This window comes from Megalobrama amblycephala, linkage group LG19 (assembly GCF_018812025.1).
Source record: "Megalobrama amblycephala isolate DHTTF-2021 linkage group LG19, ASM1881202v1, whole genome shotgun sequence".
In the NCBI taxonomy this organism is placed as follows: Eukaryota; Metazoa; Chordata; class Actinopteri; order Cypriniformes; family Xenocyprididae; genus Megalobrama; species Megalobrama amblycephala.
This window is the reverse complement of record NC_063062.1, coordinates 8,482,367-8,499,286: the sequence shown is the minus strand read 5'-3', so window position 1 is coordinate 8,499,286 and position 16,920 is coordinate 8,482,367. Positions and strand designations below refer to the sequence as shown.

At 36.9% G+C, this 16,920-nt stretch overlaps 1 protein-coding gene across 2 annotated transcripts in view; it reads right to left on the bottom strand.

The window, feature by feature from the left end:
• Positions 1–16,920, bottom strand: part of cdh13 (cadherin 13, H-cadherin (heart)) — a 421,886-nt gene that overhangs the window by 298,272 nt on the left and 106,694 nt on the right. For both annotated transcript variants that reach the window (XM_048168174.1, XM_048168172.1), the window contains exon 2: positions 12,603–12,723. In XM_048168174.1, coding sequence (XP_048024131.1) covers positions 12,603–12,723 — 121 coding nt within the window. The remainder of the gene's footprint in view (positions 1–12,602; positions 12,724–16,920) is intronic.

Below are 16,920 nucleotides of genomic sequence, written 5' to 3'. Positions count from 1 at the left end.
GAGGTAAATGTAACATTGTTTACAAGTTGTTTTATTGTCTTATTAAGTCTTTCCGCAGTTGAAACACCGAGTGATTATATAAGACATACTTTTAAGTAAGTTGTATTGTTTCTTTCAGTATACCTTATGATGTTCTTTCATGTTTATTTTGCTATATAATGTAGTAGAGCTTAGTGCTGCTCAAAAGTAACAAGCATTAAGCTTATTGAGATTATTGGAATGGTACAGTATGTGAGCTATATAATAATGTTTAATGACGTTTTGTTCGGGCATCAACTAAAAAATAAAAAAATAACTGAAAACTAAAGATAAACAGTAAATAAATAAATGAAATTTATCCACATTTTGTGTACGAAATAGTGACACCATCAAAACATATCAATGGAGAAGCGGCAATTAAACGCCACCATTTTGTACTGTTTTGGCCGAAACCGAAAATTCATTTTCGCCTAATATTTTTGCGTATCACTAGTCATTGACTGACCCTTCCCAACCAGTAGACCGTTTCCTAATTCACACCTTTCTATGATGTCCTTATTCCTCACCCTAGTACAGCCCTACACTTCAGTTCAAAATCAGGACTGCTTGCATTGGAGGTCATTTCGGCAAGTGTGAACCGGTTCACTTGAGATCCTCTGTCTGTCTGTCTCTCTCTCTCTCTCTCTCACTTACACACACATGCACAAGTGTTTGCCTCACCTTGCCGACCCTTCTCTTTACTGAAGGGAAACACTCGCCCTAGCACTGAAACAACTGCACTGTAATTACCGTCATTTGTCAAGTGTGTGCCTGATTTATAGTCAATTAAAAATACCCCAAAAAGTGGCAGTGGGCCCTGTTGTATGTGGGCCGTGTGATTAATGTTGTACAATTACAGCTTTGAGAGTGGCGTGAGCTGGAGAAAGCCATGTTGAGAGACACGGGGCTTTGCATGGGTAAAACTTTAGATTAGATTACCATTATGCTACTTTTTGAACCACACACACACACACAAAAAAACTTCACAACTATATTCAAGTGTTCTCTTTTTTTTCCCAATGATTTTTCATTTAAAGATGTTTTTGTAATTTAGTGTGTGTATTGTTTCATAATGACAAGCTCATGATAAATGTAACACATGTTATATTGTTTTGTTAGTCAAAAAGATCAAGGCCTGACTGCACTGTATACCATCGGGCTGGAGCTGTCATCTGGCCTTGGAGCCAGTTAAAAAAAAAAAAAAAAAAAAAAAAACAGGCTGTAAAGCAGTGGTCGCCAACCCGTCGATCGCGATCGACTGGTCGATCTTTATCACTGTTCCAGTAGCTCGCGAAAATAACAGAAATATGAGTACAAAAATACATTACATTTCTCCAGTCTTTGTATTGTATTTTTGTATTTAGTTTTATGTTATTTTCTGGAGCTGCTGGGACAGACAGATAAAGGTAAATAGCCCACATTATGTCTGAGTCTGTAAAAGGCCGTTAACAAGAGGCCAGAGACGCTGAAGACGGACGCGAAGAGGAGAACATTCTGTAGCAGGCAGAGCAGCTCACTGTTCATGATGCTCGAAATATAGGAAGAAAATATAAATATTGAATTGGGGGTGAGGGATTATGAATTCATCTCTAAAAGGAGATCAGTCTTCAGGAAGATTTCGATGGCAATGGCATTTTATTTTCCTCTTACCTCCGAATAAAGTAGCTAATTATTAGTGCATTTCAGCTTTGTTTACAGCGGTAACCAAGGAAACGCTGTATCACTGCTGCTCCATAAGCGCCACCTGCTGTCAGAGAGTGAATCTGCGCCTCATTCAGCCTGCTGTTTTTGTTTCATGCTTTTTTTGTGTGTGTAGCATTTATAATTTCACAAAGATACAGTCAGACCGTTCTGTTTTTGCTTTAAATCTTGAAATTAAATCTAATTCAAATAAAAAACAACTGCTCATGCAACGTGCGTAGCATCTTTGTTTGGATTGTGATTAAAAAGCAGTGGTTCCCTCTAATTTGAAATGGCTATGTATTTTTGTTTATTATAATAATATTAATAATAAATATCTGCAACCAGTATCAGAATCGGCCAATTTGCTTGTAAAAATAAATAAATAAATCAGAATCTACATTGACCACGAAAAAAATACTAAATTCTATCTGGGCTGTCTTTTTCTATGAAGTAGATCTTCGAGTGTCAGGGATCTTGGGCTTAAAAAGGTTGGTGACCACTGCTGTAAAGCATGTTTATGTGCCTTCAAAACACATGGAAACACTTATGCCTATAAAACTCAAAGTTCTTGAGGCTATACCACAATTCACTTTACTTAAACGAGTAAGCAATGCAAAGGCTGAGTGCACTTAAGATGGAAAAATGATAAAGTCAAGTACAACACAGTGGCGGAAGTCTGTGGTCCTTCCGGTAAGAGGTACTCATTACAGAGCTAATAATCAGTGGCAGGCCTGAACAGACACACTACTGTATGGACTGAGAGCTGAGGAAGTGTCTGAACACTATTGTGATGATGGCCAATCAAGACTGTAACTCATAATCTTACTGCCATACAGGCGATAATGAATCACACACTGCATCTTACAGTGACAGTCTGTATTTGGGCTGAGGACTGAGGCTGGTGCAAAGTTTTTGACCTGCATGATGTAATGGTGAGCAAGAGGGATAGATGGATGTAAATGTTTGAACTGCCAACGGGGAGTTACAATCTGGTGGAAAATGTCCCAAACTGAAGCAACGAGCACACTTACATCTAAAAAAAAGAAAAAAGAACTAAAGTAGCTGTGATCGATGTTATCATGCCTCATGTGTAAACACTGAAAAAAAGAAAAAGAAAAAAAGAGGGTCTTAAGTTTTAAGTGCAGGGCTCGAAAATACTGCCTGATGGCCCAGGGCCAGCATGAAAGACACTCTCCATTGGGCCAGTGCAGCATTATCATGAAAGTTTGTCATTTGCATGGTTTTTTTTTAAAGCCTTGCCAATATAAACATTCAAGCAACACAAAAAGAAAACTCAATTTGGTACTCATGCACTGTGTGAGAAGTTTTGTCTGCGCACACATTTGAAGCGCTTGCCCAGAAAGCCGCCTCTCAGACAGCGCTCGAATACTTCATTGAGTTCTCTTTTTGTGCACAAATGGACAAATTAACACAAAAATGATGTCAAAATGCCCATCTTGCTGATTATCCAAGCAAACATAGTCGGTTATGGCTTAATGAACGAAAACAGTTGAGAAAGAAAACACATTTGTAACAGTATATTGGATCTGTGCATTCGGTCTTAAAGTGATAGCAGCTTAATAAATCTGTGTGTTTTTAACCCTTTCGCACGTAAGTTTCAAATATTCTGGCTGACCCCCCAGCGTGAGTTTTTTAAGGCGACCGTTATTTAGAACGTATCACTTTATGGTTTCCATGGTGACGCGTCATTGCTTGTTACTTGACACACCGCAGCACTGTATGAATGATAATCTGCTTTCATTTAATTTTTCCTTTTTTATTCAAAATATTCACAAATTTGTTAACTATAGCATGAAATATCTAATATCCCGATTGCCAAATACGTGCAAGTGGATGTGTTTTGCTGTTTAAACACCTTTATAACGATCGCGTTAGTTGAGCCATATGAGCGATGGGCGCCGCCATGTTAGTTTGCACCGCGCAGAGAATCGGATCTGTTGGATTTACAACCCGTGAATTTATCCACTTCTCCCGAAATACATGAAAGTAAGTGTGCCGGTGAACTGGGGAAGAATAGAGTAAGCTTTTAAGTTACTTTCACAATGTGTATCTGATATGAATTAAACGTGTTGTCAAGTTATAATGGAAAGGGTTGTTATTTCCGCTTCTATAGACATCATTGTGTATTTTACAAACTCTAAATATATTGTTTTGTTAGTACTCGTGTATTTAAATGTCTGAAACCTGAAATGAACATTATTTGGTTGAAAACACTGCATATATATGTGATATATGAAAAGCACTGCGCGCGTCCGTCTCTGGTTTAGCGCCAGTTAAAGTGCGCACGCACATTTGAATTTGGCAGTTGATCACGTAATGCACTGAACGTTCTAATCACACCGGTGTGATCGTACGCTCCTGGGGCCAGCCAAGACTGATCACACCGGTGTGATCGTACGTGTTAAAGGGTTAATGTTAAGCAAACAACAAAAGACAAAGAAAAAAAAAAAAAAAACGACTTGTATAGAAACTGTATAACTTATTACCCGACCAGGCCAGTAGAAAAAAAAAGTGACTGGTTGCATCTAAAAATTTAAGTTCACTTTATAAAAGTTATGTAAATGGTGGGTTAAAAAATTACAAAATCAACTGATAGAAAAAAAAACATTGCTCACTAGGGGTGTAATGGTTCACAAAAATGACAGTTCGGCATGTACCTCGGTATTGAAGTCACAGTTTGGTATGGATTCGGTACAGCAGGAAGTACAAAACTAAACATAACATTTTTCTTTTTTTATTAAACAGTAGTTCACTGAACAAATTGTGTCTCTGTTTTTAAATAAATTCAACTATAATAAAAATTCTCTGCTAATGCTGTGAACTAAATATAGGGAGCACTTTCTTTCATATTACTATAATATTAAAGGTTACAATTAACAGAGCCCAAATTATTAAATTAAGGAAGAGATGATCACATTCACTCGCGCTCTGTGTTGCCGCTTGAACTGAGGCGTCTATACAGCGATCTGTAACGCTATATCAAAGAGTGACAAAACAGCATTTATTGTTTGAATTTTATGATAAAATGGACAGGATTTGAGGGATGAGGCTTTGTTTCTTATCGAAAGTAACAAAAAACACAGAGCTTTTTGCGATGGTTAATGGTGGTTAAAAGTGGTTCAAATATGTGTACCGTTACACCCCTATTGCTCACAAACACATTGAATGTACTTTTTCAACTGTGCTGTAAAATAATTTATTGTGTGATTATCAGACAATCTTTCAAAGAGGTAAAGTTTCGCAAGAAGATCTAGATGAAGCGATTTATAGTGCACTGAGAAAAGGATAAATTGTCCGGTCTTCAGGCTGCGACTCAATTCTCAAAAGTGTCACCTTCTACTTTGATATGTGATCTCTCTGATCTGCGTCGGGTGATATTCTAATTTCCCAGCGGCGGAGGAGTTTCGAGCCGAGCAGAGTTTGTATTTTTGGTGCGACCAGCTGTGGGATAATAAGTGTGTGAAATTGGAGCTGGTGTTGAATTAACGGTGAGAGGCTCTGGGAGAAGAAAAGATCAATCTCATTGGCTTTCATAAAATTGCATTCCATTTTTCCTTCTTCATTATAATGTGGGACGAGGAGAATGGCGATACCTATAAGGTGAGTATCCAGAGAAATGAGAGCACTCCACTTTATTTGATTTTCGTTTTAGTAATATAAAAACGATATCCCATTCGAGAGAATGCCACACTTCTGTTAGTGCCGGCTCTTATTGGCGAGGGTTCCTGAAAATGACTTTACTCCTAATTTAGGTGCAGAATTTGATAGGATGGGAGAAAAAGTAATCGTATTTCACTTAGATTCATCTTTGGACTGACTTCTCATTTTACATGTCGATCTTCAAATTAAACTTGAATTGAATACATTCATACTATATATATTTGTAAATATGCACCCATATGTTCCAAAATACAGTGTTCCTTTATATGCATTTAGACATTTATGCATGTTTGCAGTCCTTCTGAGAGTTAAATTAATTAATTTTGTTGACCTAGGACTCTCAGGTGGTTAGCGTTGACCACCTCGAGACTGCCTCCATCTGCATAATTACTGAGCAGGCTTGGCCAAACAGGAGGAGAGGAGAGCAGTGTATTTACATAAATCTGCATGTGTCACCAGCACAGCTGACTGCCTCTGACACCAGCTATGAGTCACCAGCCACACACCTGCAAACACAAACTCACATGCACACACACTGTAAATGGATTCAGCACACAGAAAGACTGCGCTCATTATAACCTCATCACTGTTATATGATACACTTACAACAACACTCGTATCAGTACCGCAACGATTATGCTTCATTTTAAAGGTTTAATGAAGTGTCCTGCCATACTGAATTTAGCTGATGCTATTTTACCCATGTTCCCTACAAACTGCAACAATTTTATGGTGTAAACAAGTCATATAAATTTGCCTCACAAATTAAATGGGATCTGTATAAACTAGTGACAAATTAACGTTAGTAAGTCTCTCTATGGATTGTATCTGAATAAAGGCCTATTCACAAAGAACGATAAATATTAAAGGTAACTTTTAGAGCCCATAACAATGGATAATGCTCTGTTTGTTTTAAAGGGTTAGTTCACACCAAAATGAAATTTCTGTCATTAATGACTCATAACGTTCCACACCTGTAAGACCTTCGTTCATCTTCAGAACACAAATTAGGATATTTTGGATATTTAGAAAAAAAGTAGTAAAAACATTGTTAAAATAGCCAACGTGACTACAGTGGTTCAACCCTTAATATTATGAAGTGACAAGAATACTTTTTGTACGCTTCTTGACTTTATTTAACAAATTCGTCTCTCCCCTGTCATTCTGCTAAGCTATTTACATTGCAGAGCTTCCGTGTTTATGTCCAAACGGTCACATGAGCAGCACGATGCATGCGTGTGATGCTGACGTAGGAGCAAAGGTCTTGCAGGTTTGGAACAACATGAGGGTGAGTAATTAGTGACATAATTTCATTTTTGGGTGAACTAGCCCTTTAAGTGCAAGCTGCAGTTATGTTGCTTACCACTTTAAATGATCAAACTCTTTCAAGTCAGGTGGATTCAATGTTTTAATTTGCGGCATTATCCTAGCAAACATTCCACCAGTTTCTGTTCCACCAGTGAATTTGTAAAACTAAAGTTATGTACATGTGCACATGGATTTAGGTGTTTACATGCTGTTAATAATGTACATTTACATATTCACATGTAATCACGGATTGTGAGTATGATACGGCTTCTAAACAAATGTTTGGTAAACAAGAAGTTAATAAGAAACTTACTTGCTTTAGTGACTTGCATTTTATACACAATATTGCCAGTTAATTTTTGTTATTGCTCCATCAGCAAAAATCAAACCAACAGCAGAACAATATGCATTGCATGTCTGAGCAATAGACTTTTTTAAATAAAGAAATTAATAATTTATTCAACAAGGATGCATTCAGTTGATCAAAAGTGGCAGTAAAGACATTGATAATGTTACAAAAGATTTCTATTTCAAATTAATGTCGTTCTTTTGAACTTTCTATTTATCAAAGTATCCTAAAAAAAAAAAGTTTCACATTTCCTACAAAAATTTTAAGCTGCACAAGCTATCATGTGACACTGAAGACTGTAGTAATGTTGTTTTTTTGTGGCTCTGTGTAAACATGATGGTTATTGTAGTTCTAGACTAAATGTGAACATGCATTTACTCATCTCACTAGCACAAAAACAGATTCAGTATTCCTCAAAATGAATAAAAACAGTGAAATGCTAATTCACAAACATTACACAAACCTGCAATAATTAAATATGTTAAATAACACAAATATACTGTATATGTATTTAATCTGACTTTATTAACCAATGTCCTTACTGCTGTGCTGACCTTCAATGACCATCATATTTGGGTTTCTTTTTTTTCTTTTTTTCTTTTTTTTTATTGCTGAGGTAAGAATGTTGAACTTTCTTCTCTTGTGTCCTATTCTTTTGCAGTCCAGTACGACAGCACAGCTGAAACTTTGTTTAAAGGATTAGTTCACTTTCAAATAAAATTCCTGATAATTTACTCACCCCCATGTTATCCAAGATGTTCATGTCTTTCTTTCTTCAGTCGAAAAGAAATTAAGGTCACGTGCAAGGCGATCATCTGTTTATATAAAGCATATACAGCTGTATTTTTTTTCTAAAATGACAGATCGTTTCGCTAGATAAGACCCTTATTCCTCGTCTGGTATCCTTTAAAGCCCTTTGAAGGCACTGAAACTGCAATTTTGACCTTCAACCGTTTGGAGTCCATTGAAGTCCACTATAAGGAGAATAATCCTGGAATGTTTTCATCAAAAACCTTCATTTCTTTTTCGACTGAAGAAAGAAATACATGAACATCTTGGATGACATGGGGGTGAGTAAATTATCAGGAAAATTTTATTTGAAAGTGGACTAATCCTTTAAGCTCTATGTGCCCTATAGCGTACATGTGTGTATTTGCATTTTCTTCAGCCTGAGGCTTATTCATTTTTTAGTGATAAAGGGCCTTTACATTTGCCCAAAATAGAACTCATTTGCTTATTTGTTTGTTTTTGTTATTAAAAAGCAAACAAGCAAGCCCAGCCCAGGTGAGAAAATGTACCGCAAAAGCAAAGTAACACATTACTTTCCATAAAAAGTAACTAAGTAACGAAATTAGTTACATTTATAGGGAGTAATGCAATATTGTAATGCATTACTTTTAAAAGAAACCTTCCCCAACACTGGTACAAACTGTATATTATATATAACCCTAACCCTAAACACAACCCTCACAGAAAACAAAAAAAAATGTCTCCACAAGAACAAAAATTTGTGGTATTACTATCCTTGCAGGAAACACCTGAACCACAGATATACATACAAATACCTATGAATCTATAAATACAAATGAGAACACCCTGTCCAGTTTTCTTGTGTAGCAGCTTTTCTTCCTGCAAGGTTCTTGAGCCTAGAGCTTGCAACAAATAAGCTTCATGAAATCCAAGCGAACTTCTCTGACTGAATGATCACGCTTTTGCAAACAACATAGCATGGTAATGCCATAGTTTATATTTTGGTTTACTAGAAAAGTTATTTGCCCACATGTGCGAAGTTGTGCACGCAAGTGAGTGCATTTTGTGTGTTGTGCTGTGCTGACAGGAGCATATTCAGGGTAATAGAAGTGCACAGTGGTTACAGGGTGACTCAGTAAAGCGGAACTGAGCTCTGTCTCCATGTGCATGGATCGCTGGGTCCCTAGATGACAGAATGCCTCAGCGACCTTCCTTATCGAATAGAGTAGAATAAAAAGATTGAAACTCCAGGCGAGATTGGCCATCTTGCTGAATTGGTGATAAAATATATATTTTTCCATTGGAAAAAGTGGCACTTCTCGTTGCATTTTTGGCCTGATGACTGTGCTTTCGTTTCTTTGTCTGTCAGCGTAATGGTGTTGAGTGGTCTTCTATGTCAGAGTAATCATGTTCTGTAGCTTAAGTAAATTGAAATTCAAAGGGAACGTTCTTTTGTAAGGACTGCCACCACTCTCACTGTTCTAATTACATGGATCAATGGCTCCCCCCAAATACAAAAACTTGGAACACAGCGGTCAAACCGGCTCCAAATCGGTGACTGTGTGCAAACTCAACAGTCATGCCCAGTCGCACACACAAACACAAACGTTCACACAAAAAACTCATCGTTGCGCAAACTGCAGTATCCGCAGTACTGTCTTGGCAGACAACGGTGCCCGTTCTTCCTCTTTTAGCTGTGCAACCTGTTGACACGACTGTCAATTTGGGAAGAGGAGACAGAAAAGAAAGGCACTTTGGCAGAGATACTAGATTCCCACTGGGGCCCAAAGCAGTGCCAGCTAGACATTATTGCTGATCCCACAGGAGTCGAAGAAAAGCTTGAAGACATTACTGTGCATCTCAGAGGAGACACGGTCCAGTGAATTGTGACAATCAAGAGGAACAGTTGTTGTTTTTTGTTGTTTTTTTTTTGTTTTTTTTGAACGAGAACTGACAATCATCATAAGAGATCCCATAGAGCCTGATTAATCAATCAAATCACTCACACCTTTCTGTTAAACACAAATCTTTCAGATGACACCTAACAACCTTAAATAACCTTCAGTGTACTTGAGAATTAGACTGATAAATGCTTATTATTAGGTCTTAAATATAAAAATATTCTAAAATTCTTCTCATTACTCATTACATCTTTGTTGATCCTGGAACAACATTTCAATCAACCAATCAGATTTGAGGGACAAGTGTACCCTTTATGTCAAGTTTAGGCTTGCAACCAGGGTTAGGTGCTTCTACATCAATGTTATTCACCTATCTTTTCCCTCTGATTTTAGGGATAAATTATGGGTAGGATTAGGATTAGGGGTAGGAATAGGGTTAACACTAAATTTTCAGACTGGAATGTTGTTCCAGGATCAACAAAATATGTTATGGCTTACTTGGCAAAATCACAGTGACCTTACTGATATATAAATGTCTAAAATATTAACTACTGAAAATTTCAGATAGTCACAACCAAAAATCTGAGCAACTGCTTGTTAATGCAATACTGTATTTTGAGTGCTGCCGACTTGTCTGAAGTGCTAGAAAAATCATCCAAATTAAAACAGGAACATCTTCACTCATTTACACATTATCATACCATTTTCTCCATCATATTTTCTTCCACAATCTGTGCTTATCAGAGCTGGCAAAAAAAGAGACTTGAAAATAATGCTAAATATGTGAGTACATTCTTAAAATTAGCCCCAAGAACACAACGTGATTGTTGATATTTTTAGAGCAACAGCCCAAAGACGCTTATAATGAGCGGGCAACACTGACGAATACGCTGTTTAAAATCTGGATGGATGGATGGATGGATGGATGGATGGATGCATGGATGGATGCATGGATGGATGGATGGATGGATGGATGGATGGATGGACGGACAAGTGGATTAATTGTTTAAAGGATTAGTTCACCCAAAATTGAAAATTCTGTCATTAATTACTCACCCTCTTGTCGTTCCAAACCCGTAAGACTTTGGTTCATCTTTGGAACACAAATGAAGATCTTTTTGGCGAAATCTGAAAGCTTTCTGTCCCTCCATAGACAGCTACACAACTGACACTTTGACGCTTCAAAAGATTCATAAAGAGATTGTAGAACTAATCCATATGAATTGAGTGGTTTAGTCCAAATTTTCTGAAGAAACTCAATCACTTTATATGATGAATAGGTTAAATTTAGGCTTTTATTCACACAAACATAGATCAGTGAACATAAACAGAAGCTCAACCGAACCTGCTTGACGTGCAAGAACAAACCTCTTGCGAAAGCTCAAACGTGCTGCGTAACACACGGGAATGAACCTCATTGGTTCTCGCACGTCAATCAAACATGCTTGAGCTTCCGTTTACCACAACTGATGAGTGAGTTGATGAATGTTTATATTGAATAAAAGCCTAAATTCAATTGAGAATCTAAATTCAATCTCAGTTTAGACTAAACCAATCAATTCATATGGATTAGTTTTACAATCTCTTTATGAACTTTTTGAAGCGTCAAAGTGGCAGTTGCGTAGCTGTCTATAGAGGGACAGAAAGCTCTCAGATTTCATCAAAAACATCTTCATTTGTGTTCCGAAGACGAACAAAGGTCTTACGGGTTTGGAACGACGTGAGGGTGAGTAATTAATGACAGAATTTTAATTTTTGGGTGAACTAACCCTTTAAGCTTAGTCCATCAATTTCAACCAGTGACCCGTTCAGCCTATTTTGCAGACGATTATGAATATCAATTTGGGCTGTACTCCTCCACTACCATTTCACATGACTTTTTACCGTTTTCCACAAATGGGGATCAGTGTAACACAAGCACCTCACACTCCATCCTGCTTGAGTGAAGCCACTGTCTACCTGCTCTCAATGCAGCACTGACCTCTGCAGCATGTTTGGTCCCCTGTCTGATTTGTATTCACATGCAGTACAGGACCTCTGGACATCTCTGAGGTGAACACCACATAGTGGATTGCATTTGCATTTTTTCATTTATTTTCGGCATGTCTCATGCTATGCTTTTGGGGTTGGTTTACAACTCCACCAGGCAACGCATTGTTTATGATTTATCTGAAAAACTGATTAATATGTTGTTGCTCTCAAAACACTCATGGTGATGCCTTTTTCATGCAAGGCAGTGTATGAGTATCCTGTGGGGATGTACATGCTTAATGTGTAATTAGACTGTAATTTCATTAATCACTCTGATTCTCGGGGTCTCGGGAGAGTTTTATTGTGTGAACGTGGAGACCTGTGAGAAACGACTCCATTATTAGCAGTTCTCACATTCTCACATGTTGGCCCTTCTTTGATGTTGCTTTGATTAAATCTGTCTTAACTGCCTCTGAAAAATATGACGCAGACAGAATCTGTCTGGATGGCGGCACGGACTGCCAGAATCTCGACGTGAATCTTTGCGCAGAAAGTTCTACGCCGCTGCAACGGTTACAAACAGCAGACACTGGAAGAGACGGGAATCACAAAGGCTTTGTAAACATCCACACAATCAAACGGAATAATTTATGAGCACCAGATCATTTTGATGTTTTGTTTGGACACTGCAGCTTTTATTTCCTCTCTTTTTTTTTAATAAATGAAAAAGTATTGTGCATGATAATGAGAATAATGAACAATCAACATTCACCAAAGGCTCTCGAGAACTGTTCTTTCTCCAGCTGGCGTGCACATGTTGGCTCAGACAGCCACAGTGTGTGAAAGAGAGAGAGCAAAAGGCAAGAGAAAGCCAAAAATACATAAATTCCCCAACCAAACCTGAACCCTCTTATTCACCGCTGATGACACCATTGCCGTACCTTGCAGCAGAGGAACGTCTTTGAGGAACCCTCCACTGTACTCCACCTGGTACTCCTTCTCCTGAAATCCCGGTACACATTCAGCCTTCTCTTCTTTGTCCTGCGCTCCAGTGCACACAACCTGAAATGGAAATAAAGATTTCCTTTTGATTACTGAATACTGGGGACAATTTTAACATTTTTAATCTTTTTTTTTTTTTTTGTGCTATGCAAAATATATATTTACACATGCCTACCATACTTGCAACTATCCTCCTATCTGCTAACACTTTATTTTGATGCTCCCAACAGACAATCTAGTGACTATAAGTAACTTTGCAAGTACATTTCAACTTATTCTCCTAACCCAAACTTAGCCTAACCCTAACCTAACAGTCTACTAACAATTTACTACAGTCTACTAATATTTAAATGAGAGTTAGTTGGAATGTAATTGCAAAGCTACTTATAGTTCTTAGAATGTCTAAAGTGGACTATCAAAATTAAAGGGTTAGTTCACCCAAAAATGAAAATAATGTCATTTATTACTCACCCTCATGTCATTCTACACCCGTAAGACCTTTGTTCATCTTCGGAACACAAATTAAGCTCTTTTTGATGAAATCCGATGGATCTTTTGTTTCAAATCAGTGGTTCGGATAGGAAGTCAAACTGCTAAACTGCTGAAATCACGTGACTTTGGCGCTCTGAACCGCTGATTCGAAACAAAAGAAGCAGTGTTTTGAAATCACCCATCACTAGATATAGAAAAGTTGTTATTTCGTTTTTTTGGCGCACAAAAAGTATTCTCGTCATTTTATAATACTAAGGTTGAACCACTGTAGTCACATGAACTGTTTGAAATATGTTTTTAGTAGCTTTTTGGGCACTGAAAGTGTAAATTAACTTGCTGGCAATAGAGGCCTCACTGAGCCATCGGATTTCAAAAATATCTTAATTTGTGTTCTGAAGATGAACGAAGTCTTACGGGTGTGGAACGACATGAGGGTGAGTAATTAATGACAGAATTTTCATTTTTAATACAAACATAAATGTAAACATGAATTTCTTTTTTTTTTCAGTTTAACATGTTAAAATATTTAATGCAATTAACATAGCATCCTTTTTTTTTTTTTTTTTTTTTTTTGAGTGGAACTTTGAGTTCTCTTTCTGTTTTTTTTTTTTTTTTTGAACAGACACAAAACACAAAATTATGTCAAAATGCTTGTTTTTGGCAAGTGACCTTGTAAACACAGTATTAAATAAGTTAAAAAGTCTTAAATGGCCGTAAAGAGAAAATCAGATGTGTCAGATATGCGTCATGTGTGTCAGGTTTTAAAGTGACAGCAGCCTAATAAACCAGCTGGAGTCTGTCTCATTCAGTGCGTTTACATGCACCCTCATAATGCGATTATTATAGGATTTTGGCATCTGCTACGTCATGTCATGTTAGCTTTTATCCATAAACCTGAGGTAAAATAAAAATATAAAGCTTCAAAAAGTATCAAAACTTTACATAGCAAAAGAAAAATAGTTATAAAACATTTTATATCTCAAAATATGTTTTCACACTTTTCACAGACAGAGAACTCCACGCAACATGTCCAGAATAAGTGTAATCATTCTAGCTTATACGTAATTAAAGGAATGTAACTTTAATACATAAGAAATGTTTTGCATGTACTTGAGTCTCCGCTCTCCCACATTTTTGTATCTGTATGAATAGAAATGAATTCACCTTTGCCCCCTGATAAAATTGACAGTCTTCCTTTTCACAGATCTAGCCACAATACTAATCAAGTGTGACTAATTATATACATACTAATTACACACACAAAAGAATTCTAACAGTGCCAACTGCCAACATTCAGCGCACTTTTCTGACTTATAATTTATTCTCAGAACTGAACTACATAGTCAATGTTTTCTATATAAAGAAAAAAACAAAACTCTTGTGTTTTTCCTGTTCTTAGTTAAAAACAGCTTCAACTGCACTGCTAAAACAAGTGTACTGACCAAATCTGGAATATATTGTAATTCAAATAGATCAACAAGTCCATTTTCTGTCAACCTAGCAATGACTAAATGCTGCTTTTACAGCGAGTGAGAGCACAACGATTCTGCTAAGGGCTTTTCTGGTCAATTATACTAATTTTAGGTTGCCTTCCACTCAGGATAGCAAAGCATGTCTTCATTAAGAATTAAAGGTAATCATCCAGCTTTTAAAACTCAGAGGAAATTGCTGTTTTGTGGCTTTTAGGTCAATGGTAGATGGAGAGTTTTTCAAGATCGCTTTTTCCCTTTTGTAAGGGCCAGTGAACCATGCTGTTCCAACCTTTCTGTCCATCTTCCTCTTTTACTTCCAGCAACATTATTACTCTTTCACACCTATTTTTGCTCTCCATCACTCACCCTTTCAGTTGAAGGGAAGCGGGGATTCTTTCTGACAATGTCACAGCCCGCATGCCGCCCTTGAATATACAGCCCTGTTCCTCCTCTCAGTTCTAGAGTACATAACAACTCTAGACACACAGACAGAATTTCAGAGATCTGTTCAATAGTTTCTTCCTTGGGAATACATTCAACACAGATTCAATACATCAGAAACACAGAGCATAAATCATCAGCCGTGCTGCCAGAAACGTAAATATTTCAGATTAGATAACCCATTCATGAATAATGAAGGCTTTGGCTTAGTTTTCTCCCTTTGTGATTTAGTAAAACCCCATGCTTTCTTAACAACTTTACTTATGAAAGGATGTGCACAATCAAACAGCTGCTTTGTAGCCCAAGTTATAAAGCTATTCTTTATAACTTGAAAGAAAAAAAGCATTAGAGCACATAGGACCATATTGGCAATATACCTATATCACTCCTAGGTAATTAACTTTGAACAAAATTTGAACTGAATTGAGCTGCATAATGATATTAACTTTGCAACATCAACACTATTATTGAACTGAACTGAATCAACATTGAATTGACTTGAGCTGATGACACGAGTATCTTCTATAGAGCTGATTAGAGCTGAATTGGATTTTCATAATTAATGATCTTTGCAACACTGAGACAGTTATTGAACTGATATGAAACAACATTGAACTAAACTGAAATGAATAATGAAACTATATTCTGTTGAGCTGCATTAAAACATTTTTTTGTCTTACTTACAAATGTGATCCATTACACTATGGACAAATAAAAAAACTCAAGCAAAGTACAAGGTTATCCTGGAAGAAATATTGCTTCCCTTCTGCTCTGACAATGATCCAGGCCAATATAGGTATGGATGGAGCACCACCAGATCAAGACCCTGTCATGTCCAGCCCAACCTGAACCCCATTGAAAACCTCTGGAATGTGATTAAGAGGAAGGTCAAAAGTCATCAAACAAAGCCAAACTGCTTGGATTTTTGTACCAGAAGTGGCATAAAGTCGCCCAACAGCAACATGAAAGACTGGCAGAGAGCAAGCCAAGATTCATAAATCAGGTTTATTCCACCAAATATTGATTTTGCACTCTTCCTAAGCTAAAACACTGGTATCTTGTAGTTTAAAAAAGAAAATAAACTTGTTCTTTGCAATAAGTGTAAAAATGCTATCTATACTTTATACTGGCAGATACCATTTGCACCTCAGTATTTCAGTACATTAACAGGATGCAAAAATATCAGAGTGTAAATGATTATAAATGGATGCTGCCTTATTGGAAGAATAAAAAAAACCTTCCCATAACCCTACCCAATAAACACTTTTAATATTATTAAACACTCATTTACAGTTTATTTCCACTTTTAGAACATTATTTTCATTTTTATTGAAAATAAATGCGAGCATGGCAAAAGGCGGATTCAAATCCACATTGATCTTGTGAAAATCCAGATCTGCAAGCCTTACTTGCTTACTGCTGCGCCACTGAAGACGTTGAATTCACCATGTCTTTTTTAAAACTTGTGGCCCAACCAGACATTGGTGGGTGGAGCTAGTGTCAATAGCATTTGCCAACTAGGGACACTATTTGCACTTAGTGTAAACAGACACTCCGTAAATATAAATAGTAAATCCAGAGAAACTGCTAATTTTACAAGTGGGACCCCTTTTCCTGTTGTTGTTCCCTAACTTGGTCCCATCAATAAAAGCCATCATAACTTAAATATAGAAACCATCAAATATTTCAACAAACATACTTGCATATATACTTTCAATATAGAAAGTATGTATACAAGGCGTTCACTAAAATGCCTTAGATACCTATATACATTTTTTTCAAACTAAGATCTCTTTAGTTGTTACTGAATCTATTATCCAAGTCAATTATAGGAAATCAGACGAAAATGTCA